At 41.2% G+C, this 26,538-nt stretch overlaps 1 protein-coding gene across 1 annotated transcript in view; it reads left to right on the plus strand.

Annotated features, from left to right (window-relative positions):
- The window catches only part of LOC121385468, a 36,558-nt gene extending 10,383 nt beyond the window's left edge, over positions 1-26,175 (plus strand). Inside the window, exons 7-17 of the mRNA XM_041516165.1 lie at positions 7,873-7,984; positions 8,513-8,557; positions 10,599-12,721; positions 14,056-14,132; positions 15,402-15,481; positions 15,977-16,115; positions 19,179-19,388; positions 20,678-20,793; positions 21,820-21,894; positions 23,029-23,093; positions 25,316-26,175. Coding sequence (XP_041372099.1) covers positions 7,873-7,984; positions 8,513-8,557; positions 10,599-12,721; positions 14,056-14,132; positions 15,402-15,481; positions 15,977-16,115; positions 19,179-19,388; positions 20,678-20,793; positions 21,820-21,894; positions 23,029-23,093; positions 25,316-25,439 — 3,166 coding nt within the window. The 3' untranslated portion in view covers positions 25,440-26,175. The remainder of the gene's footprint in view (positions 1-7,872; positions 7,985-8,512; positions 8,558-10,598; positions 12,722-14,055; positions 14,133-15,401; positions 15,482-15,976; positions 16,116-19,178; positions 19,389-20,677; positions 20,794-21,819; positions 21,895-23,028; positions 23,094-25,315) is intronic.
- The last annotated feature ends 363 nt before the right edge of the window (positions 26,176-26,538 follow it).

The following is a 26,538-nucleotide window of genomic DNA, read 5'->3' on the forward strand; positions in this document are numbered from 1 at the left end:
CGGCGGGGAAGTCCTCTTCGGCGCATCGGAGCCGGGACCGTAGCCGTTCCACATGACCTGTATGGCTCCCTACGGGTTCCACAGATCGTCAGCGCCAACCTTCAATTGATGTGGCTTCCAAGGCCTCCGAGGGCTAGACGGGACCATCTACGGTCCCGTTAACCGGCGGCTTCCATTACGGTACATCAATTGACCTGTGCTCGAGTTCTACGAGACTTGGTGATGAAGCGCCTGCGGCATCTGTCATTGAAGAACCCGACTCGGCGGACCATATGCCTATGAGGGATTGTTTGGCGGCTGTCTACGACATGTTGCCGTCCTTGCCACATCCAACGACGATGTGGTCATCCGTGGGACCGCCCACGGTCCGGTTCTCCGGTATCTCCATCGGGCCATGACCAGAGCGACTGGCTTGTTCACGGGTGCTACGTGACTTTCTGATGATGTATCGGTTCTTGCGGTGCTGGAAGATCTGGATGCGGCGGACCACCTGTCACTGAGGGATTGTCTGGCTGTCATATCTGATATGCTACCACCGCTGGCCCATCCACCTGTTTCAGCCAAGAAGGGTCCGGTTTCGATGATCGCCACGGAGGTTCCAGCGGCAGATGTCGGCATTTGATCGTTGGCTGCCACAGGCCCCCGTCGGTTTACACGGCTACCAGTAACCGGCCCTTGCGGATCGTTGTTCCAGCAAGCAGACGGAGCCCTGTAATGAACTGGAAGATTGCTGCGTCATCGGCTCACCGTTCGGTACCCTCGTCCCGTGATCGATCGAAGTGGTCCCGTGATCGATCGAAGTGGTGCAGCGTCCAGGGTTACACCGGCTCCTGACGGGACCGTCCACGGTCCGTGTTTCTGATTGCAGCCAGTACATTGGATCGAAGTGCCTGTGCCAGGTTACTGACTGATTTCCAGATGATGCGTCGGCACCTTCCGTTATAGAAGATCCGGACGCAGTGGCCCACATGGCTGTGACTGATTGTCTCCCGGCTTCAACCTATCCTTCAACGGTGTGGCGCCGGCTTTGGATGACGCTGTTTCCGGCGGGACCAGACGAAAGAGGAGTCCACACCAGTCGGCAGCTGATTCGGCGTTCAGGGTTTACACCGGCTCCTGACGGGACCGTCCACGGTCCGTGTTTCCGATTGCAGCCAGTACATTGGATCGAAGTGCCTGTGCCAGGGTACTGACTGATTTTCCAGATGATGCGTCGGCACCTTCCGTTATAGAAGATCCGGACGCAGTGACCCACATGCCTGTGACTGATTGTCTCCCGTCTTCGATCTATCCTTCAACGGTGTGGCGCCGGCTTTGGATGACGCTGTTTCCGGCGGGACCAGACGTCTTCCTGGAACTTAGATTGGCACGTCCTGTCAATGGCTTCAGTTCAGCGTACATGTACATGGCGACCATAACTCCTCATGTGCAGGATGCCAGAGGATATGCCTTGTTCCAGCCGTCGACTTTGATGTTGGTCTACCTTATATCTTCCGTGACGTCAATGTGCACTACGATTGCACACTATCGTCAACCGACTTGCCTGATTGATCCATTCTCGACTTTCAGCACAAGCCGGTAATCTTGGCAGACCTGTGGTCTACATATGTCTCTTTGCCGTGAAGGGGTTCGACGTTACAAGCGTTCCGGGTTGGTGACGAAGACAGTCTACTGGTCCGGTCACTTGTGTTGAGATCCCGTGCACCGATGTTCGAGGAAGGTTCAGCGACATTCGGCAGATCGTTCTCTATATCCGGTGGCGATGCAAGACAGTCGCTACTTCCGCTGGTTCCGGAAGTTATCCAGTTGCCATCGCGTGGTACAGGGATCATTGCGGCTTATCAACTCACTGATGTTCACTGTTGTTACCGCCAGAGTTCGTGACCGATGCTGTCTAGATGGTCTCTGCTGCTGTTTCGCACCGGGTGGTGTGACGACCGTGGATTTTAGCCGGTTGTTGTTTTGCGTTGCTTCACTTCCAGGTATATCGGGCATGTAGCGTAGCGAGTTGCTACGCTGTCTTGGCTCTTGCCTGTATCACGGGGTCGCTGTTTCCGATGTCTTGATTCCTGAATCACTATTACTGTTTCATGATGTATCATTGCAAGAGTAATTTTGACGTTGGCGCAACATTTGATGCTTAGAGGTCGCGGTATCCAGTCTGTTTCTGAATCCATGCATTCAGTATAATAACGCAGATTTGCTGATCTGGTTACCAGTCGCCTTGCAGTCCAGTCCCTGTTGGTGGCTGTGGTTTACAGATGAAGCCGATCTACACATCAGCCTGTTGGAGATGTTGGCAGTTACGTCATCCTTCATTGGCGAGAGATGCCGTCAGGCGCCTCTCTCATGGTAGCCACAGACAGTACCACCGCAGTGGCTTATATCAACCGTCGGGGCGGAACCCACTCCAGCAGTCTGCTGCAGTTGACTTATCGTCTCTACAAGCTGGTTGACGAGATTCCGTTGTAACTTCGGGCTCGCCATATTCCAGGGGTTTCCAATGTACTAGTCGACACACTGTCTCGGCCGTTGTCTCCACATCCGACGGAATGGATGCTCCATCCCGAAGCGTTTCGATGGGTGTGCGACAGACTTTGCACATCAAACATAGATCCTTTCGCCACACGATTCAACCATCAGCTGAGGGTTTACGTGTCTCCGGTGCCAGATCCCGAAGCTCTGGATCTCGACGCATTGGCCATAAGCTGGGAACAGATGGACGCATACGCTTTTCCTCCACCAATCCTCCTTCCAAGGGTGCTTCAGAGGTTTCAGCTGTACCATTGTCGCCTGTTACTCATTGCTCCGATGTGGCCATCCAGGATGTGGTATCCAGATCTAATACGTCTTGCCGATCCACATCCTTTATCGCTGCCAGACTGGGATCATCTGTTGCTGCATCCCACGTCAAGACTATACCATCCACATCCGCAGTTGTCCAATTGCACGCGTGGACTGTATCTCCAAGAGTTTGAGGAAGAAAGGTTTTTCTTCACAGTCTACGGCGGCCATTTTGAAAGCGCACAGATCATCTACTACTGCGGCTTACAACGTCAGATGGCTTTGTCTTCACCGATGGTGTGTCCGGCAAAAAAACTCAACCCTCAGACGATTCAAATACCTCGTCTTGCTGGGTTTTTTGCTGTATCTGCGGACCACTTTACGATTGAAGGGGTCTACCATCGCTGGGTACGTTTCGGTCATCGCTACTGTTCGTGATGTCACTACTGGAACGAAGTTATCGGGTATTCCTGAGATCCATAAGATGATCAAAGGGTTTCGCCTTGAAGATCAAGTACACCGGTTTCGGCCACCAAGATGGGACCTGAATCTGGTGTTACGAGCGTTATCGACCGCACCTTATAAGCCGATCGAATCCTCTTCCCTGCAAGACTTGACGCGGAAGATGGTGTTTTTACTCGGTTTTGCCACGGCTGTCCGTGTCTCAGAACTCCATGCTCTTGATGTAGACTTGGTACGTTTTCACCGAGATCGGCGTGCAGTCAACTTGGGGTTACTCATGAACTTTGTTGCAAAGAATCAGTTACCAGACCAAGCGCCTCGTTCGTATGTTGTGCAGGCCCTCTCCTCTATCGTTGGTCCGGCGGACATTGAGGACTTGGCGTTGTGCCCTGTCAGAGCCCTGCACCAGTACATCGAGAGGACCAGATCTTTTCGACAACATCGCAAAAGACTTTTCCTTTCCTGTAACCAGAGTCGGTTGAGGGATCTTACCAAGAACACGGTGGCCACCTGGATCCGGTCTTCTATCCTGACCGCCTATCAGAAGGAGGGTTTACCTGCTCCGTCTGCTTCTAATCCGCATGAACTCCGTGCCTTGGCTGCCACGATGTCCCTGCACTGCAACACACCCATTCAGCACATTATCACTGGTTGGTTCTGGGCTACGGACTCCATCTTCGCCAACTATTATCTGAGGGATGTCTCCACAGAAGACGTTGAGGGGTTCCATCATCTGGGTCCGGTTGTTGCTGCACAGACTCTGTTGAATACAAGCCGTCCTCGTCGCCGTTGATGTCTGTCTGATTCTGGGCTGCATACCGAGATGTCCATCGAATCGACAGATGAGGATTGCTTAGACTTTTGTTCTTTTGCACAGTTCACGTACTGGTGCCGGAACTTTTGTCTCGATAACCTTTACCCTGCACTGTATGTGGTTATTGGTTGTCGTTATTGGACTAACAGATCTTTGGTGTACTAGACAGAAAACACTCGGGGGTCTTGTTTTGTTCAATGTTCTGACGGATGCACCTCATTAGGTTGTCGCTTGTTATTGAAAAACTATAACACTTCAATACGTGAGGGTTACCTAACACCTGCATCCCTGGTGGCTACGTCTTCCCACCCTGTCAGAACCAGCATGAGATGTGGCTTCCGCCTCCTGGTCCATGTGTTCTAGGAGCCGTACCTGCCACTGCTGACGGATGCCACCATTCTGGTTGTTGTTACTAACATCACCTGCATTGGTCTGTGACGGGCATCCCTAGGATGAGGGCTTACCAAGGTTGGCCTTATTCTTCCACTAGTCAGCCTGTTTCCGGTTGGGGAGTTTTCACAAGCATCTACGGATCTCGGCACCCACCACCATCTGTTGAATGCTGCACTTGTTTGAGGACAGGTAATGTCTATAGAAATGGAGAAAACTTGAGTGTTTTCTCTTTTATAGATACATTACCTGTCCTCAAGATTCATCCCGCCCGGGCCTCCCCGCTTCCTGTTCTCCGTGCGAAGTGCTCAGGGAAAAAGAAGGAAGTTACAGTCATGTGACCGGAACTAGAGAGCAGTATGCAGTAGAAGAATTTAGGCCATCCCATTGGCTGTTGGGATGTTCGGACCAGACCACTTGCGTGGGGGGGAGGTGCACTTGTTTGAGGACAGGTAATGTATCTATAAAAGAGAAAACACTCAAGTTTTCTCCATTTTTTCATTTCTTTTTTTAAAGCTCTGCAAGGCTCAATGGGTAGGTGTAAACCACTTGCACCGACCAGTGATCCATATCTGGTTCAACAAAGGCCATGGTTTGTGCTATCCTGCCTGTGGGAAGTGCAAATAAAAGATCCCTTGCTGCCTGTCATAAAAGAGTAGCCTATGTGGCAACAGCGGGTTTCCTCTAAAAAAAAACAGTGTCAGAATGACCACATGTTTGACGTCCAATAGCCGATGATGATAAGATAAAAAATCAATGTGCTCTAGTGGCGTCGTTAAATAAAACAAACTTTAAAATTTTTTAATTTCTCGAGGTCAGGAACTCTTCTAATGGCAGTTTTTTGCCTCTGGATAAATAAAATTATTGCCTATGATTAAATTTTGAATTATTTATTATAATATATTTTTTAATTTGTTACAAAAGTTACTGCTGTAAAAATATTTGTAGGCAGGCTCAAAATTGCTGTAAATGAGCAATTTGCATTGGACAACAACTTTTGAAAATTCACATTTGTAACAAATTCTAAATTTCATGCCCTGCATAGAAAAGATCCCTTGCTGTTAATGAAAACTTATAGACAGTTTTGTCTCATGACTATATTTCATAATTTTTTATCAGATGTTTGAAATGTTTGATTAATTAATCAATGTGCTCTAGTGTTGTCACCAAGAAGGAAAAAGACAAAGTTTGTTTTGTTTAACAACACCACTAGCAGCGTTTCTGCCAGAAAGAAATATTGTAATTGAATATTTACAATGTGTATGCTTAATGCAACCAGTCGACAGGGGGGCCTTCCCAAGAAAGAAAATGGGTAGGTTTAGGGTTAGGATAAAAAAAATCATACAGTAATGATAATAGTCATAAATTTTGTCAAAAAGTTAACTTAAAAAAAGTAAATCTGCCAAAACTTTTTTGTATGGCACCGTACCCGTTTACCGGCCTCGGTGGCGTTGTGGCAGGCCATCGGTCTACAGGCTGGTAGGTACTGGGTTCAGATCCCAGTCGAGGCATGGGATTTTTAATCCAGATACCGACTCCAAACCCTGAGTGAGTGCTTCACAAGGCTCAATGGGTAGGTGTAAACCACTTGCACCGACCAGTGATCCATAACTGGTTCAACAAAGGCCATGGTTTGTGCTATCCTGCCTGTGGGAAGCGCAAATAAAAGATCCCTTGCTGCCTGTCATAAAAGAGTAGCCTATGTGGCAACAGTGGGTTTCCTCTATATAAAAAAACAGTGTCAGAATGACCACCACATGTTTGACGTCCAATAGCCGATGATGATAAGATAAAAAATCAATGTGCTCTAGTGGCATCATTAAATAAAACAAACTTTAATTTTTTTTAATTTCTCGAGGTCAGGAACTCTTCCAATGGCAGTTTTTTGCCTCTGGATAAATAAAATTATTGCCTATGATTAAATTTTGAATTATTTTTTATTATATATTTTTTAATTTGTTACAAAAGTTACTGCTGTAAAAATATTTGTAGGCAGGCTCAAAATTGCTGTAAATGAGCAATTTGCATTGGACAACAACTTTTGAAAATTCACATTTGTAACAAATTCTAAATTCCGTGCCCTGCATAGAAAAGATCCCTTGCTGTTAATGAAAACTTATAGACATGTTTCATAATTTTTTATCAGATGTTTGAAATGTTTGATTAATTAATCAATGTGCTCTAAGAAGGAAAAAGACAAAGTTTGTTTTGTTTAACGACACCACTAGCAGTGTTTCTGCCAGAAAGAAATATTTGGGTATGGTGCTATGTAATTGAATATTTACAATGTGTATGCTTAATGCAACCAGTCGACAGGGGGGGCCTTCCCAAGAAAGAAAATGGGTAGGTTTAGGGTTAGGATAAAAAAAATCATACAGTAATGATAAGAGTAATTAATTTTGTCAAAAAGTTAACTTAAACAAATTTAATCTGCCAAAACATTTGTGTATGGCACCGTACCCGTTTACTGGCCTCGGTGGCGTTGTGGCAGGCCATCGGTCTACAGGCTGGTAGGTACTGGGTTCGGATCCCAGTCGAGGCATGGGATTTTTAATCCAGATAACGACTCCAAACCCTGAGTGAGTGCTCCACAAGGCTCAGTGGGTAGGTGTAAATCACTTGCACCGACCAGTGATCCATAACTGGTTCAACAAAGGCCATGGTTTGTGCTATCCTGCCTGTGGGAAGCGCCAATAAAAGATCCCTTGCTGCTAATCAGAAGAGTAGCCCATGTAGTGGCGACGGCGGGTTTCCTCTCAAAATCTGTGTGGTCCTTAACCATATGTCGGACGCCATATAACCGTAAATAAAATATGTTGAGTGCGTCATTAAATAAAACACTTCTTTCTTTCCATACCCGTTTTACCCCATTGCGGAAACCCTGAATAGAGAGCACATTGATTTATTAATCATCAGCTATTGGACATCTCACTAAGAAGAAGAAAACTTTAGACCTGATGTCAGATGATTAAGAGTTTTAAATGTGTGTCTTGTTTACCAGCACCGGCCTCGGTGGCATCGTGGTTAGACCATCGGTCTAAAGGCTGGTAGGTACTGGGTTCGGATCCTAGTCGAGGCATGGGATTTTTAATCCAGATACAGACTCCAAACCCTGAGTGAGTGCTCTGCAAGGCTCAATGGGTAGGTGTAAACCACTTGCACCGACCAGTGATCCATAACTGGTTCAACAAAGGTCATGGTTTGTGCTGTCCTGCCTGTGGGAAGTGCAAATAAAAGATCCCTTGCTGCCTGTCATAAAAGAGTAGCCTATGTGGCGACAGCAGGTTTCATCTAAAACACAGTGTCAGAATGACCATATGTTTGACATCCAATAGCCGATGATAAGATAAAAAATCAATGTGCTATAGTGGCGTCGTTAAATAAAACAAACTTCTTTTTTTGTCTTTCTTTTTTTTTGTCAGCCAGCCTCCGTTTCACCTGACGCGGCGTGGATGGGGCGAGTTTCCGGTTCGAGTCCAGCTTCATTTCTGGGACAGCCGCAACAAGAGAGTGGACATCATTCACCAGCTCGTGGTAACTTGAGGGTTAGGGATTAGGAAATCAACATTTTTATTATTCCCACTTAAATAAAAAAAAATATATACCATTGTGTACGGGGTAGTTTCCTGATAATTTCCTGTGACCATGCATTGCATGCGAGTGTGGTTTTTTCAGTCATTAATTAACAGGAAATATAATAATTCTATTAATGAGAAAGATATTCTCTAAATATTGGCGTGAAAGGTTGTATGATTAATTTAGACATGTAGTAATCGAACTTCGCTATTTAAAACACCGAGGGAAGTGATTAATTATTTTAGAATATGGAGAGCCATTTAAGATATTACCATTTTGAGCATTAATATTTTATCCTTTGTAGTGTGTTTTTTCTTTTAATTCACATGCTAAAAGGGTCTAAAAATTACTCTCCTACTCGTAGTCTGAGGGGAGTAAGTGATGGGGAGCCAGAATGATAGTCTCCTTAAAATGCGAGGTCCGTTGTAATATATTTAAATAAATCATTAAGTAGGTCGTTAATGAAATTCTTTCATTTGATTTCAGTTGGACAAAACATGCACTGGATTGCAGACCCTTGGATCAGAAACGGTAGGTGTTTCTTTCGTGTTAAGAGTCCGGGCGTAGCCCAGTGGTACAGCACTCCACTGATGTGCTGTCGGTCTAGGATCGATCCCCGTCAGTGGGCTATCTCTCGCTCCAGCCAGTGCACCACAACTGGTACATCAAAGGTCATGTTATGTGCTATTCTGTCTGTGGAATGGTGCATATAAAAGACCACTTGCTACTAATGGAAAAATATAGCGGGTTTCCTTTCTAAGACAATGTTTCTGAATTATCAAATGCTTGACATCCAATAACTGATGAATAATAAATCAGTGAGCTCTAGTGGTGTCGTTAAACAAACTTTAACTTTTAACTCGTCTTGTTAGCACTTCATACGGGGTTTAAAAAAAAGAAATCCTATGGCTTGTATTCCTTTTTGTGCTGGGGTGTCGTTAAACCATTCATTCATTCATTCATTCTTCTTTTAAGTTACGTTCACAGAAAATAACTACCTCGGAACATGTATTTGTAATTACATTTCCATTACATTCATTACAGGAAACGTCATCCCATTAGTACAGCCCTAAAAATGCAATTTGTTTATTTCCCAGTACAGCCCTAGCAACGCAATTTTTTCAATTCCTGACGATTATAAAAATAACGTTGGGAAACATCATATCTGATGATGTCATTTTTTATTGGTATTTTGTCTTGCTGAGTGTTATTGTTTAAGAAACAAAAAATTCTGAATCAAATATGAAGTTTTAGTGTTATTATTAGTAATTAGATTTGAAATTATTTATAAGGATTGTCTGTTATTTGTTTTACATTAATCCGAGTATGAACAAAAAATAGCAACTGCAAACTTATGTGTGAACATGTGTCAGGGTTTTATCACTTATGCTTCTAGACTCCGAAAATCAGCATCATTCCCCGCCATTCCACAAAGGTTATGTCGTTTTTTATTCCCAACTTTTGAGTAAAACATTCCCAACATGAATGTAAATAATTCCCATTTTTATTATTATGTAAAGATGTATTCTTTAAATGATGCGTAACACTTGAGAAACACACCTCTCCCTATAATAATTCATAATGCAAAATAGATATATTAATTTGTATAAATACAATTGCATGTATAATATTACGCTTTTAAATTCTAACTAGAGCTTGGCGGTATACCGTATATACCATTTGGTATCGGTATTATGACAATACCGATTTAACATACCTAGCAACTTTCAAAATACCGAAATTTCGGTATTGAAAAATATTTCCCGCTAAGTGCTAATAATATATCTGACAAACGCAAAATGGGTTGGTATAAATCAGACAGGAGTCTTGTGTATGGAATTTAATTGTATTTAGATGAAATTAGCAGGTGAGCCATAAGACAGGCATGCATTTAAAGCCGAGTATACCGAAAATAGCTCTTGGTATCGGCATCATGTCAATACCAAATACCGTACCGATACCAAGGTAAATCACACCCAAAATACCGATATCGATACCGAGCCTGAAATTTCAATACCGCCCAGCTCTAATTCTAACTTAGCTCAATGAGATGTTTTTGAAATGAAACTTAAAATTCCCATTTTTTATAAAACAATGCTAAAATTCTAAAATTCACAAAGTCAAAGCCATAGACGTCAAGTCCAATTTGAGAAATAAAACTTTGCATGTATTGTTTTAGAAATGCTCTTTGAATGCTTGTTAATCATTGTCTTTTGGATCTCAAACATATGGTAAATTTGATATTTATTGTCTTGGAGAGGACACCCACTACATTTTTCCATAAGTAGCAAGCGTTCTTTTATATGCACCATCCTGCAGAGAGGAAAACACATACCACAGCCTTTGATATACCAGTTGTGGTGCACTGGCTGGAATCTAATGACAAATAGCCCAGTGGGTCCACCGGCGGGGATCGATCCCAGACTCGCTGTGCATCAGGTGAGCGCTTTACCACTGAGCTACATCCTGCTCTATGTGATTTTGAAGTAATGTTTACACACAATATGATATGAATAAAAATTAATTGTTTTAAACCCTTCTTTTGTTTTCATGTTATGTTGTATGTTTACAGGTTGTTGAAATTGAACTTGAGAAGGAAGAAGTTGAGGAAAGACTGACTAATTCCGTGAACGTGCCCGTAGCAAGTGAGAATAAGAAGAAAACTAGAACAAGATCGGGCAAAACTTCACCCAGAAAACGTTTCAAATCCGAATCAAAGGGAGAAAACTGCAAACTCTTGTCCGACATCAAACAAGAGCCAATATTGGATGTCGCTAATGCAGAAGCCACACACGGACAGAATGCTAGCACCAAGTTACGAGCCGAGAAACGCACACACGGAGAAATGACGGAAGTGAAATCAACCGAAAATGCTAACAGGAGGACGTCTGAATGTTATCTTGAGATAGAATGTGGAAATAGCAGTTATAAGACCGGTGATGCAAAACGAAATGTCTCTGGTGATGCAAAACAAAATATATCTGAAAATGGCGATGGAATCGGTTTGAGCCGTTCTCACAGAAAGACGATGAAGTTAAAAGAGAAAACTCGCAAAAACTCGGACACTGTGTGCAGTTCTGTTGTGAATTCCTCCACCGTGGAGAGTAACTCTAGTCCACCATCGCTGGAGAAATGTAGTGACGTTGGTGAAGCAGGACACGTGCCCACAGCACAGAAACAGGCTAATGTGAATAATAACCATAACGGCGTTCTGTGTTCTGTTAATTCTCAGGGAAAGACGATATTACAGGGTAAGGATGCGACAATCAAGTCGAATGTGCCAAAGGTTTCACTTCTCAACAAGACCACGATGTTGTCGCCCAAGTCGCAGATGTATATCAAAAGCATGGACGAAAAAGGAAATGTGGTTCTTCAGCTAATTGGCGAAAGATCGCCGATCCAAAATAGTGCAGACAGTTTGCTGCTTGCGAGAACTGGTCAGGTGTCCTTGTTGGATGGGAAGAAGAAATCATGCTCTGATGGACGAAAGGGGTCGGACCAGTTTGTGGTAGCTTCTAATGATGTAACGACTTTGTCGACAGTGTCGCCTGTTCGCGGTTTGGCATCGCCAAAATCCACTAAACCGTTGGTGTATTCTTTAACGACTCCCGTGCAGATGGCTGCTTCCTGTGATAAAACGTCCGATTCCGTCTCAAAGTCTTCTGTAGTAACTTCCTCCCTTTATAGTGCTTTACCGCAGTCGGATGTGAATTCCATCAACAGAGGTGGAGCACCAGTATCCATTGTGAATTCCACCCAAAGCTCTGGTGTACCAGTATGTGATGTAAATCCCACCCTCAGAAGTGTTGCTCCTGTATTGACTGTGAATTCCACCTACAGCATTGGTGCTCCACAATCGGATGTAAATTCCACCCACATAGGTGTAGCATCGACGTCCACTGGGAATTCCACCCACAGCACTGGTGCACCAGTATGTGCTGTGAATTCCACCCACAGCACTGGTGTACCAGTATGTGCTGTAAATTCCACCCACAGGAGTGGCATTCCTGTGTCTAATGTACATTCCTCCCACATCGCCGTAGCACCGACCATCCAGTCAGTGCGTCTTATAGTGACTCCTCAGGGACTGAAAATGATTCCTATCGGTGACGAAGGAAAGGAAGGCGTGTGTACTTTGATCTCTAATCTGTCGGTTCAGAACAAAACTGAAGTGCATAATAAAAATAGCCCAAATTTCACATCATCTGCTAAAAGTAGTCTGAGGCCAGAACAGAAGCAGAATAAAGATGGTAGTGCGTGCGCAGCTCCTCAGCTCATTTTAGCAAACATTGGGGCTCAGACATTTGTTTTGAAAGTTGTGCCAAATACGAACTCCGGTTCCCTTGCTGGAGTACAAAACTCATCAAAAGTCGGAGACAGTTCGGCTGGGAAACCAGTCCCCGGTAAGCAGACGGTCTCAGGCTCCACCGGTTTTGTCAGTACAAAGAGCTCCTTGCTGATTGGTTCACCCAAGTGCAATAAAATATCACCCACCAATAAGAACTTGGCAGGAAACGTTTCAAATTCTCTAGCCAATCGGAACACGGGAATTCCTGCGGCATCAGCCAATCCAAGCCAGTCTTACATAAAGTCGCTGTTGAAGCTGCCATACAGCTGTGATGAAAAGAAACTGCTGGTTCTGAGGAAGGATAAGGAACGAGAGAAGGACATTAGAGAAGAAATTCCTCATCTCAAGTAGGAGTTGATTTTTTATTTTTTTTTTATTTTAAAAAAAAAGTAATTTAGTATACATTTTTTGGTAGCCAGTAATCATAACAGTTCAAGGGTGTATTTTTTTAATTGTTAACATGTAACAATGATGAGAATTGTCTATTTTTAAAATGGTCAGTGTATATTTGTTTAAATATTGAGAATAACTGGTTATTGTCTTAACCTTCTGACTACTCGATTAGTTTTTTAACAAAAACCACGTTGGGGTTACAAATTTATAACATTTACTCCCATATTTTCCATTACAATTTTTACAAATACATAAAATACATATAATGTTTATATCTGAATCGGTAAGTATTACTTTTGTGCTTTTTCTTCTAATTTTTTTTTTTTAGATCAGTTAATGTTGATTAAAATTAGGCAAAAAAAGAGAGAATAAAAGTTGTGTTTACTTACAGGCATTTGTTGCCTGATGTCCAGTATTTATGTCCATTATTCCCAATAACTTTTTTTTCTTCTGAATTTATTTTTTTATTTTTTGAAACGTACTACGATTCATATATTATATCCCAATATTTTGTGATTTTCGTTGTTGGTAAAGCTGTCATGTTTATTATCAAATTAGCTGTCACAATTAGCTATCAATTCCTGAAAATGACTGCAACGTTCTGCCATTGTTTTCAAGCGAAAATACTTTTTCAACTAAATTCCCACATGTTTTCCAGTATACAAAAAAACCACCTGAAGCTGCCATACTCTCAATTAATCTCTAGAATCGATCCCCATCGGTGGACCCATTGGGCTATTTCTCGTTCCAGCCAGTGCTCCACAACTGGTGTAGCAACAGCCGTGGTATGTATTATCCTGTCTGTGGGATGGTGCATATAAAAGACCCCTTGCTGCTAATAGAAAAGAGTAGCCCATGAAGTGGTGACAGCGGGTTTCCTCTCTCAATATCTGTGTCGTGTACAAAACAGCAGGAAATATGAATTGGGGAATGCATTGTATACAGTGTACTTTATGTCAACTGACGTGACATTGAGTGAGGTGTCTCGCCTGCAGTAGTCAGAAGGTTAAGATAACAGCTTTATCGTGCGAAGGTTAGAATGGTGAATGAATCAAGGCTCTGCCAAACAGGATTCGTCTTTCGACCGTTACAGAATAAAGCCGATATCTTAATACCGTAACCAGTTATTAAATTTTTCGTGCAATCCACATAAAACGAAACATTAATGAAATGATAATATTTAAAACTATTGCTAAACTATCACAAATTTTCAAAGGCCTGCAATACAGCCGATTTTTAATAAATCGATGTGGTGTTGTGTGTGATTTTACCTGTGTTGTGTTTTCAGTCTCGGCGATTATTCCGACATGTTGTCTCTCGTGAGAGCGGCGGTACGGCATCACCCGGTCGTCCGAGATCCAATAGGTATAGTAAAACAATACAATACAACGATTGTCATGAGGAAATAATAAAACAATACAATGCAATGATGGTCATGAGGAAATAGTAAATCAGTACAATACAATGATGGTGGAATAATTGGAAATAATCAAGACATACGCAGGGCTCGAACTTAACGATGGCAATGACAGCAATTGCCGTCATTGAGATACATATATGTATAAATTGCCGTGGATCGGAAGCATCGCCGATGGCACTTTTTGTGTCACTGGATAAAAATTACTGTTCATTGGTAAACCTCCTCAACAACAGCAAAATTAATATATCTGGTGTGCATTATCTGCCAGTATTTAACATTTGTACATTTGAAATATGTCTACATACAGTAAAATAACCTTTTAGTCATATTTATTTGCTGCAGTCACTTTTAAAAACATTGCCATAGGTAGGCTCAAAATTGCAGTCGGTGGGGCGTTTCATCCACGGCAATTGGTCAAAGTAAAATACGAACTTTTAATGATATTATTAGTAAGTATGTTTCAAATTTAATTATAAGTATTGTCTGTTATTTCATCCGCAACCTTATGTGAAAGAGGCTTTGCCAATTCACACAGTTTGTGGATTTTTTTTTTTTTTCATACCCCGATGAACGTAAAAGAAATAAACAATCCTTAATTAAAATACACCCCAGAGGTCCCAGTTTTTCACACACCAAACCACACCACATGCTATATTCATTTCCAGCAGGCCATATATTTTCAGTTGGTCTGCTATTTTGAAAATATAACAGCAGGTCATGTTTTACTTATTTCGAGCCCTGGGCCCGTGCTTATAAAACTGTTAGAGTATAGACTTAATCTCTAATGACGTCACATGCCTACATACAGTTTGTATGGTGTTACCATGACGTTAAACTCTCAGACTATTAGAGTCTTGAGTGTGGAAGTTTTATGAGCACGGGGCTTGGAGTTCTAGGACTAATCTAGTGTGCACGTGACGTACTAATTGAACAATGAGTGGACAGACTGGGCTTTTTTAATTGGAAACATTAATTATTACCAATAACCACAATACCACAAGTAAAGTTTGAACAGTTATTCTTTTCTTTATTCTTTAATCCATAAAACCCTTCTGGCTGCATCACAATCTCAGTGATTACTCAAGTGAGATCACTCGTAACATACTGCACTACGTAACAATTCATATTAACAAGACTATATATATGTATATACTAATAACCATACTACTAATTAAGTTTACTACAGGGCCGCATTCCTTTCTTTGTTTTCACAGACCAGGTGACACATCCCTATTGTGCCAAATCGACAGAACACTGGCTGCGGTGGAATATCGGCAAGAGACGGGCATCGGAGGTGGGAGTCTACTTATTTACTTTTATAACTTAGTGGGCTGGGTGTGGTCTTACGATTGATCAGCTTCACCCGCCTTTGGGCTTCATTTGTGTCGTCTCACCCCCTCTCTTTATCTGTCTCTCACTCTCTCTCCCTCCCTCCCTCTCTCTCTCTCTCTCTCTCTCTCTCTCTCTCTCTCTCTCTCTCTCTCTCTCTCTCTCTCTCTCTCTCTCTCTCTCTCTCTCTCTCTCTCTCTCTCTCTCTCTCTCTCCCTCCCTGTCTCTCTCTCTCTCTCCCTCCGTCTTTCTTTCTGTCTGCATATTTCTCTGTGTGTTTCTCTCTCTCTCTCTCTCTCTCTCTCTCTCTCTCTCTCTCTCTCTCTCTCTCTCTCTCTCTATTATAAATGTCATGTTCTGATATTTTAAAATTTTTATCTGGTTTTAACTTTATTACTAGGATAATCTTTAATGGAACCCCAGCATTTGATTAGACAAGAAAACATTTCCTTATTTACAGTGGCAACGAGCGTCAACAGTGCGACGGTACATTACTAAACACTTGCAAGATGATCGCAGCTTTAAAGGGCAGCAACTCTGGACAACGAAGCAGATAATGACTTGGTGTCGTTTTCATGCTTACAGTCCTCACTACCTTGGTAACTGGTTTTATTAGTCCCCAACAGGTTCAGACCCGGAGGGCACTATATGCTTCCTGTCTGTCTGTCTGTCTGTCTGTCTGTCTGTCTGTCTGTCTGTCTGTCTGTCCGTCTGTCCATGTGCCCAACATATAATTTTCTGGACCTTTTTTCACAATGACTCAAGATATTGAGTTGAAAATTTGTGTACAGCATTGTCAATTACTTTAGATCAAGTTTGACTTTTATGTCCATTTACCCATTTTTGACAGTTATGCACCCTCCCCCAAAAAAACCCAGAGTTATCTCCCTCCTCCCCCCCCCTCCCCTGGGGGCGGTACATAGCCCACTGGTAAAGCATTCGCTTGATGTGCAGTCGGTCTAGGATGGATACCTGTCAGTGGGCCCATTGGGCTATTTCTCACTTCAACCAGTGTATCACGACTGGTATATCGAAAGCCGTGGTATGTGTTATCCTGTCTGTGGGATGGTGAATATAAAAGATCCCTTGCTGCTAATTGAAAAGAGTAGCCCATAAAGTGGAGACAGCGTGTTTCCTCCCTCCATATCTGTATGGTCCGACGCCATATAACCGTAAATAAAATGTGTTGAGTGCGTCGTTACATAAAACATTTCCTTCCGAGTTATGGCCCTTGGAGATACAAAAATTTGATGGACCCGACAGGGGATATGTATTGTTTTAGCAGTTCTCAGAATACTTGTGGTTTAAGGACCATGCTTATTAGAGATTGAAGTCTAGTTTAATGATGTTATCGTCCTAGGTGGTTGAGACATCGGACATACAGCTGGTAGGTTCTGGATTCACCTCCCGGTACTGGCTCCCACCCAGAGTGAGTTTTAACAACTCAATGGGTAGGTGTCAGACCCCTACACCAACTTCTTTCTCACTAACCTCTAACAAACTAACCACTAACCCACTGTCCTGGACATACTGTCCAGATAGCAGAGGTGTGTGCCCAGGACAGGGTGCTTGAACCGTACATGGATAGAAGCACGGAAATAAGTACAAATGAATGAACAATTTAATAATGTTGCATGCATGCAGTTCGTTCACATTGCCATGATGCTAAAGTGTCATGAAGTTGTAATAGACTTGAGGTTAATTTTTAAAGGTTTTATAAGCATTGGGCCTGTTGTACTTTGAAGTGGGGTGGGGGGGGGTGGATGTAGTACAGCACTCGCCTGATGTGCGGTCGGTTTAACATTGATCCCCGTTGGTGGGCACATGTCTTATTTCTTGTTCCAGCCAGTGCACCACGACTGGTAAATCCAGGGGACAATATTTCAAAATCTTAGGTAACCGGAAATCAGTTCACATGAGTTTTACTTAGGTAACCGATTGTTTGGTTACATGAATATAGTTCTAGTAACCAATGAGTTAGGCCTACCTAATCCTAAAGCACTTGAACATTGGTTCTTTAAAACATAAACTGATTTTCACTTTCATTACTGATATATGGTACTTTTAATTTTAGAATGTAATTGTTCCCCACATAACTGATTGTCGGTTCTTGTGATTTTAAATTTGCATAACCAACACGCGAACAGAACAATATTGTCCCCTGTGGTATGTGCTATCCTGTCTGTGGGATGGTGCATATAAAAGATCCCTTGCTACTTATTGAAAAATGTAATGGGTTTTCTCTCTAAGACTATATGTAAAAATTATCTAATGTTTGACATCCAGTAGCCGATGATTAATAAATCAATGGGCTCTTGTGGTGTCGTTTAACAAAGATAACTTTAACAGGAAACAAAACTAACTTTATCTGTGATCAAAAGTTCACAGGAATCTCCCCAAACCCCCACTTCCTTTTGGAAGATCCTCTTAACCATGATTTTTGTGGGTTTAAAATGTTTCTATACATACGTGTAGCTATGATAAGTTATATTTCAGTACATAAACATTACTTTGAAATGTTTCTATACATACGTGTAGCTATGATCAGTTATATTTCAGTACATAAACATTACTTTGAAATGTTTCTGTACATACGTGTAGCTATGATCAGTTATATTTCAGTACATAAACATTACTTTGAAATGTTTCTGTACATACGTGTAGCTATGATCAGTTATATTTCAGTACATAAACATTACTTTAAAATGTTTCTATACATACGTGTAGCTATGATCAGTTATATTTTAGTACATAAACATTACTTTGAAATGTTTCTATACATACGTGTAGCTATGATCAGTTATATTTCAGTACATAAACATTACTTTAAAATGTTTCTATACATACGTGTAGCTATGATCAGTTATATTTTAGTACATAAACATTACTTTAAAATGTTTCTATACATACGTGTAGCTATGATCAGTTATATTTTAGTACATAAACATTAGCCCAGTGACAAAGCGTCTGCTAGATACGCGGTCGGTCTAGGATCGATCCCCTTCGGAAAAAAAATGTAGCGGGTTTCCTTTCTAACAAGTGCTACATGTCAAAATTACCAAATGTTTGACATCCAATAGCCGAGGGGGCTGGACGTAGCCCAGTGGTAAAGCGCTCGCTTGCTGCGCGGTCGGTCTAGGGTTGAGCCCTGTTGACGGGCCATTTGGGCTATTTCTCGTTCAACCAGTGCACCACAACTGGTATAACAAAGGCCGTGGTATGTGCTATCCTGTCTGTGGGATGGTGCATATAAAAGATCCCTTGTTGGTAATCGAAAACAGTAGCCCATGAAGTGGCAACAGCAGGTTTTCTCTCTCAATATTTGTGTGATCCATAACCATATGTCAGACATCATATAACCTTACATAAAATGTGTTGAGTGCATCATTAAATAAAACATTTCCTTCCATCCTTCCAATAGCCAATGATTAATAAATCAATTGGCTCTAGTGGTGTCGTTAAACAAATCAAACTTGAAACTTTAACTGTGCTCTAGAAATCTACCCCTCCCCGCACCCCCCGACTACCTTTTTGAAGACCTAGCCTTTATCCAGGATTGTTTGGGGTACTGTACATTTAGCTATGATATGTTATATTTTACTTCATAAACATTACTTTGACATTTTAATTTATTTAACCATGTACGATTTGTTTTATTTTAGAAAAAATTTCCCTACCTCCATCTGGGTGTTCCAAAGGGGAGAGAATTCCCGACAGCCTGAGTTCCGAGATGGAGGAACCCGCAGCTAACTGTAAACTCTGCTCGCTGTCCGAAGCCGGGACTCTCGTTTCCAGGGTAACGGCCGTAACGGAAAGTTTGGACGATACAGATGCAAGCAGTACAGAAGAAGAAATAGAAATCCTTTCAGTTGGTATGTCATGTCTATATAATAAAGGGGGTCGGGGATGCAAGCAGTACAGAAGAAATAGAAATCCTTTCAGTTGGTATGTCATATCTGTATAATAAAGGGGGTCAGGGATGAAAGCAGTACAGAAGAAGAAATAGAAATCCTTTCAGTTGGTATGTCATATCTATATAATAAAGGGGTGGGGGGTGTAAGCAGTACAGAAGAAGAAATAGAAATCCTTTCAGTTGGTATGTCATGTCTATATAATAAAGGGGGTCAGGGATGTAAGCAGTACAGAAGAAATAGAAATCCTTTCAGTTGGTATGTCATATCTATATAATAAAGGGGGTCAGGGATGTAAGCAGTACAGAAGAAGAAATAGAAATCCTTTCAGTTGGTATGTCATATCTATATAATAAAGGGGGTCAGGGATGTAAGCAGTACAGAAGAAGAAATAGAAATCCTTTCAGTTGGTATGTCATGTCTATATAATAAAGGTGGGTGGGGGATGTAAGCAGTACAGAAGAAGAAATAGAAATCCTTTCAGTTGGTATGTCATATCTGCATAATAAAGGGGGTCAGGGATGCAAGCAGTACAGAAGAAGAAATAGAAATCCTTTCAGTTGGTATGTCATATCTATATAATAAAGGGGGGGGGGGGGGGGGTGTAAGCAGTACAGAAGAAGAAATAGAAATTCTTTCAGTTGGTATGTCATATCTATATAATAAAGGTGGTCGGGGATGCAAGCAGTACAGAAGAAGAAATAGAAATCCTTTCAGTTGGTATGTCATATCTGTATAATAAAGGTTAAAGCATGCTGTCGAGGGCCCAGACCTCGGCTATCTGGGCTGTCTGTCCAGGACAGTGGGTTAGTGAGAAAGAAGAGGATGCAGTGGTCTTACACCTACCCATCGAGTCGGTAAACTCGCTCTGGGTGGGAGCCGGTACCAGGCTGCAAACCCTGTACCTAGCAGTCTTATGTCTGATGGCTCATCCACGACACCAATTAATATATTTCCTGTTCTGTTATTATTTCCCTTGAGTGCCGTGTTCAAAATGGCGGGAAATATGAATTGGGGAATACACTGCCAGAGCTTCATGTAGCTCGGGCACTAATAATTTCATGTAATAATTTATGTTTTGCTAGAAAATAACTGGGTTTAATGGATGAGTTAAGAGAATTTTCTGCTCACCCATAGCTAGCCCTGACTGTATACAGTGTATAGTATGTCGATTTGCGTGACGTCGGGCGAGATATATCTCGCCTGTAGTATCCAGCAGGTTAAAGTTTGTCGGTTGTCACTGTTTGTAGATCAGCCCAAGGTGAAGATAAAGTTGGAAGTGAAGAAGGAACCCATTTCACACACCGATCCTCTCTACCTACCTCTCTCCGACCAAGCCATGTTCGTGCAGGAAATAGATCAAAAGGTTTGTTCAGGGTTGCTGGAACAATTGGGGCGGTGGACTAGCGATGTTGATGGTCACGAAGTGGCCCCAATTTGCTAGTGGGGTCCGTGGGGCATGCTCCCCCGTGAAAATTTTGAAATGTAGATACTGGGAAAACAATTTTAATGGCTTCTGGACATTATAAATAATATTTGATTGTGATAAAATGTGTTTCTATTTTAAATAAAAAGAAATGCAAATTATATATTTAAACATTAAGGAGCATTTAGTTACATTTAAAAAACTCTTTTCTGAAAGTTTATAAATACATTCAGGCCACACCACTGGAAGGCACTTCTTTTTTTGTTTTATTTTGGGGTGTTTTTTTTAATGAGGGTGTGTCTCCGATGATGTCTCATATATGCCATTTGTGGGTTGGTTTTTTTTTGCATTACCACTCCTCAAAAGTTGCCAAAGTTGAACACTCTTGTCGTGACCACAGCAAAATGCATTGCCTTCAGATTTCATATCCAAGCTGTCCAATCTGTCCTTGTGTACATGCAAAAGCATCAGGTGATTTAACCTTTTCTGCGACATACTGATACATAGGTTTTTACTCTTTGCAAGGCCGAAAATGCATTTTCGCTGGTTGCATTGGTGTATGAGACTTACCATGAATAAACGTGTGTAGTGTATCATCAAATAAACCGTTTCTTCCCTTCTTTATCATAGCCACTTAGAAAGAGCTGGGAACTCTGCATACATGTATTTTATGATATCGGGGCAGTTTAGCATTTTTCCATTGGCAGCAAGGGATCTCTTACATACACTTTCCCACATACAGGACAGCACAACACATATCATGACCTTTAATATACCAGTCGTGGGGCACTGGTTCATATGGCATCACAACTGGACAAAGACCATGGTATGTGCTATCCTGTCTGTGCGAAAGTACATATAAAAGATCTCTTGCTGCATTAGGAACAATCTAATAGCTGATGATTAATTAATCAGTGTGCTCTAGTGGTATTAAACAAACCAAACGTCTTTTTTTTAAATCTTCAGATAGGAGTTCATTTCCAGCCCATTGAGATTGAAGATGGTGTGTATGGTTCTGCATCAGAGGAGATCATCTTTGGGGTAAGTGCTGTCCCGCATGAGCTGTGACAGATTAATTATTTCTAAATTAGGGGATAAACTATGTTGTATTTGACCATATGCAAATGTTAATGCTGGTTTTGTGTCACATTTTCAGTGGTCCAAACAGCAAAAACCAATGGAATTTGTTGACATTATTGTGCAGTCGGAACATGTCGTTATTTACGAAGTTGTCCGATTGATCATTGTGAATTCTGTATTAATTTTTGGTACCGTTCGGAACTCATCATCGCTGATGTTAGTGCCGGCAGTGATTTGGCAAAAACAATTGAGATGCTTGCCAAAACAATCTAGATACTTCGATTGGTGTGTTATTTTAATGCACACAACCATTTGAAATGTCTCAAATGATATCGATTTTTGGATCATGTATGTAATCGGCCGACTAAAGTAGTTACAAATACTGTATTGTACTATATATAACTGATTCACTATGGTACATTACTGATCATTACATTAGACTTTGTTTTCCCTCTGCATGTCTCATAGTGTTATAATGTAACCGGCAGAAAGCGTATATAATAAATTGACGTAAATAAATATAATTAAATGAGAGGGGACGTCCTTGCACCGGTACTTTAGTCCTGTGAAAGGATTTGAACATGCTGGACTCGGCCCGTGCCCGAGTACTTGTGGAGACGCTATTCCTTAGAGTACAATCAGTGATATGTGTTATTTCACTGGCAGTTGGGAAGTTCAAACCTGGGGTCCATTTCACAAAACATCGTAAGTTTACATCTGCTGCTGTCAGTTACACCAGTCATAGGTTTACATGTGTTTGGCATCTATTTCACGCAGTAGATTATTTCACTGCAGAAGATGGAACGTTTTAAGGACAAAACAGATTGAAATATGCGTTTGTCAAACTATATTAGTTGTACTGTTAGCAGTAATACGAATTGTGATTTAGTCGTAGATTTACGTTTACGTGCAAACCTAGGCTTTTGATGTTTTGTGAAACGGGGGCCCAGACCATTACATGTGAGCAATTGCACTGAAATTCAAGTTGAGACGAAATATTCCAAAAAAGGAAAGTTGATACACTCAGTGTCGAGTTTATACAAGTTGCTAATCAAGTTGTGTTGAAAGGGTTTCGAAATATTCTTTGTGTTGCAGGTTATGAAGTGTTTTATGGAAGACATTGTTCGCCAGGCGTTCCACTGCAAGTCTACGAAAGACAGGTAACACTTGCCTGTATTAGGGCTTCTAGGCTGTATACTACCAGATCAAATCCGATAGACGACAATAGTAACATATCTGGCTAAAACTCTTACCTGCAGCATCTCAATCAACATAAACACAACAGATATAAATACTACCACCCCTCAACCTTAAAGTGAATCAGAAAAAAATAGGGGGCCAAGCTGCTCATTTTTGAGATAACGTGTAGTGTCTATGACTACCCTAGTTCCACACAAAATTCAAGTGCCTTTCTTTTTTTTTTTACAGATACCCCATACATGTTTCAAGCACAAGGCTACTTGACACGGTGGTACAAGATGAAATAAAATTGCTTACATTTTTTACCCAGATAAAACTTTTCTCTTTTAGTTTTATACTTATTTAATGACAAGAAAGCTGCGATAACCTAAAATAATATTTACTGCCTAATAACTAATACTACATGTGTAAGTGCAGGACCTCCATCAGTGGTTAGCAATAATATATATGTTTAGGAGAGTTAAAGCATTCTTGAAGGTAACGGCCTCGGTGGCGTCATGGTTAGGCCATCGGTCTACAGGCTGGTAGGTACTGGGTTCGGATCGCAGTCGAGGCATGGGATTTTTAATCCAGATACTGACTCCAAACCCTGAGTGAGTGCTCCGCAAGGCTCAATGGATAGGTGTAAACCACTTGCACCGACCAGTGATCCATAACTGGTTCAACAAAGGCCATGGTTTGTGCTATCCTGCCTGTGGGAAGCGCAAATAAAAGATCCCTTGCTGCCTGTTGTAAAAGAGTAGCCTATGTGGTGACAGCAGGTTTCCTCTAAAAAACAGTGTCAGAATGACCATATGTTTGACGTCCAATAGCCGATGATAAGATAAAAAATCATTGTGCTCTAGTGGTGTCGTTAAATAAACAAACTTTACTTTTAAAGCTTTCTTGAAGTAGACTGATTAATCATCAACTATTGGATGTGAAACATTTTGTCATTGTGATACATTGTCTTTAGAGGACACAATCCTTTATTTGCACTTTCCCACAGACAGGATAGCACATACCATAGCTTTTGATATACTAGTCATGAGGCAATGGTTGGGAGTGGCGGGATGTAGCCCAATGGTAAATCACTTGGTTGATGCGCAATCAGTCTGGGATCGATCCTTGTCTGTTCCACACTGGGCTATTTCTCATTGCAGCCAGTGCACCATGACTGGTATATTAAAGGTTGTGGTATGTGCTATCTTGTCTGTAGGATGGTACATATAAAATATCCCTTGCTACTAATGGAAAAAATGTAGCAGGTCTCCTTTCTAAGACTACATGTTGAAATTACCATATGTGTGACATCCAGTAGCCGATGATTAATAAATCAATGTGCTCTAGTGGTGTCGTTAAACAAAACAAACTTGAACTTAACAATGATTGGGAGAAGAAAAAGTCCAGTCAGAATGAGTCAGCTGAGGGGATTCGATCCAACAACAGAAGTATCTCAAGTGAACATTCTACTGACTGTGGGGACGGGAAATAATTTAGTGGTAAACACTTGCCTGATGTGTGGTTGGTCTAGGATCGATTCCCGCCAGTGCGCCACAACTGATATATTAAAGGCTATGTGCTATCCTGTCTTTGGTTAGTGCACATAAAAGATCCCTTGCTTCTGATGGAAAAATGTAGCAGGTTTCTTCTCTAAGACTCTAAGACTATAAGTAAAAATTTCCAAATGTCTTTCATCCAATAGCGAATGATTAATAAATCAATTTGCTCTAGTGGTGTCGTTAAACAAAGAAAACTTCTTTTTTTTAGATCCCTTCTAATGGAAAAATGTAGCGGGTTTCTTCTTTAAGACTATAAGTCAGAATTACCAGACGTCTTACATCCAGTAGCCGATGATTACTAAATCAATGTGCTCCAGTGGTGTCATTAAACAAAAAAAAGATCCCTTGCTTATTATGGTAAAATGTAGCGGGTTTCTTCTCTAAGACTAAATTAAAATTACCAGATATCTTGCATCCAATAGCCGATGATAATAAATCATGTGCTCTAGTGGTGTCATTAAACAAAAAAAAGATCCTTTGCTTATTATGGTAAAATGTAGCGGGTTTCTTCTCTAAGACTAAATCAAAATTACCAGATGTCTTGCATCCAATAGCCGATGATAATAAATCATGTGCTCTAGTGGTGTCATTAAACAAAACTTCTTTTTTTTATCTTTTTTTTTTTTCTTCTCCATTTTCAGAAACATTGACTCAATTTCTGTGGCAGATGTCCATGAAGGTCTGTCCACTCTAGCTCACGCAGACTTCATCACCAACAAGTACATGGGAGTGAGAGAAGAACAAATGAACAGTGACATCAGTTGACAATAGGAGTGAAAGAAGAACAAACTGACATCAGTTGACACAATGGAAGTGAAAGAAGAACGAACAAACAGTGACATCAGTTGACACAATGTGAGTGAAAGAAGAACGAACGAACAGTGACATCAGTTGCATTATGGTATATAGCCCACGATATGATACGATATATAGCCCACGATATGATACATAGCCCACAATACGATACGCACAATGATATGATATATATCTTGAAGGACATAACCTGTCAATAAGTATATGTTGGTACAAATTGATGTTGGTAAATCGATACAGAATTACAGTAGGAATCCATACACAGGCAACAGAATCGTGTTGCTTATCAGCAGCAGTAGTAGAGGCACCGATTTTCCGCAATCGCGGAATCGCGGAAATACCTATCTGAAACGGAATTCCAGATTTTTTTTCAAAACATTATTTAACTTTAAATAGCGCATTTGATTAATTAAAATTAATTTTTCCAACTAGAAACTATGGACACCGACATCTGCCTGTGCTACGCTATGACACTAGTACCTTTGTATGTTACGCCAAATGTTTAATGTAAAGTATATAGACGTTTTACCAGTCGTGTTTTCTTCGCTTATTCTCTGCGATTTAACAGGAAAAACCGAACATTGTGAGCTCGATATTTACTCACGTGAAAGATATATTATGTTATGTTTGCTTATTAATTTTTAACATTTGCGGCATTGCCATATTTCCGATCTCACAAAGGAATGCAGTAATTGCATATTGTATGTCAGGCTTTGTTCAAAATAAATTATACAAGGGAAGTGGTTTATAGTGTGATCGTTTGTAATTATTTTCCCGATCATATCGTAAAGAAAACCGAAAATGTCCAAAGTCTGTGTTGTGGCGTATTCACAAGTTAAATTCCCGTGTTTTTTTCAAAATTACAAAATGCTGTCTGCCAAACGACGTCGCACTTTGCCCGTTCAAAAGATAACCCCAGATGCAAGAGTTTGTGCAAGTTCACTTTCCTGATAAGTTACTTGTTTAAATTTAAACCAAAAATAAATACAAACTACTGACATGTTTTGCCTCATTGCATATTTATTTCTTTTATACGAGCAAATGCAATTAA

The sequence above is a fragment of the Gigantopelta aegis genome, chromosome 11 (genome assembly GCF_016097555.1).
Source record: "Gigantopelta aegis isolate Gae_Host chromosome 11, Gae_host_genome, whole genome shotgun sequence".
Lineage (NCBI taxonomy): Eukaryota > Metazoa > Mollusca > Gastropoda > Neomphalida > Peltospiridae > Gigantopelta > Gigantopelta aegis.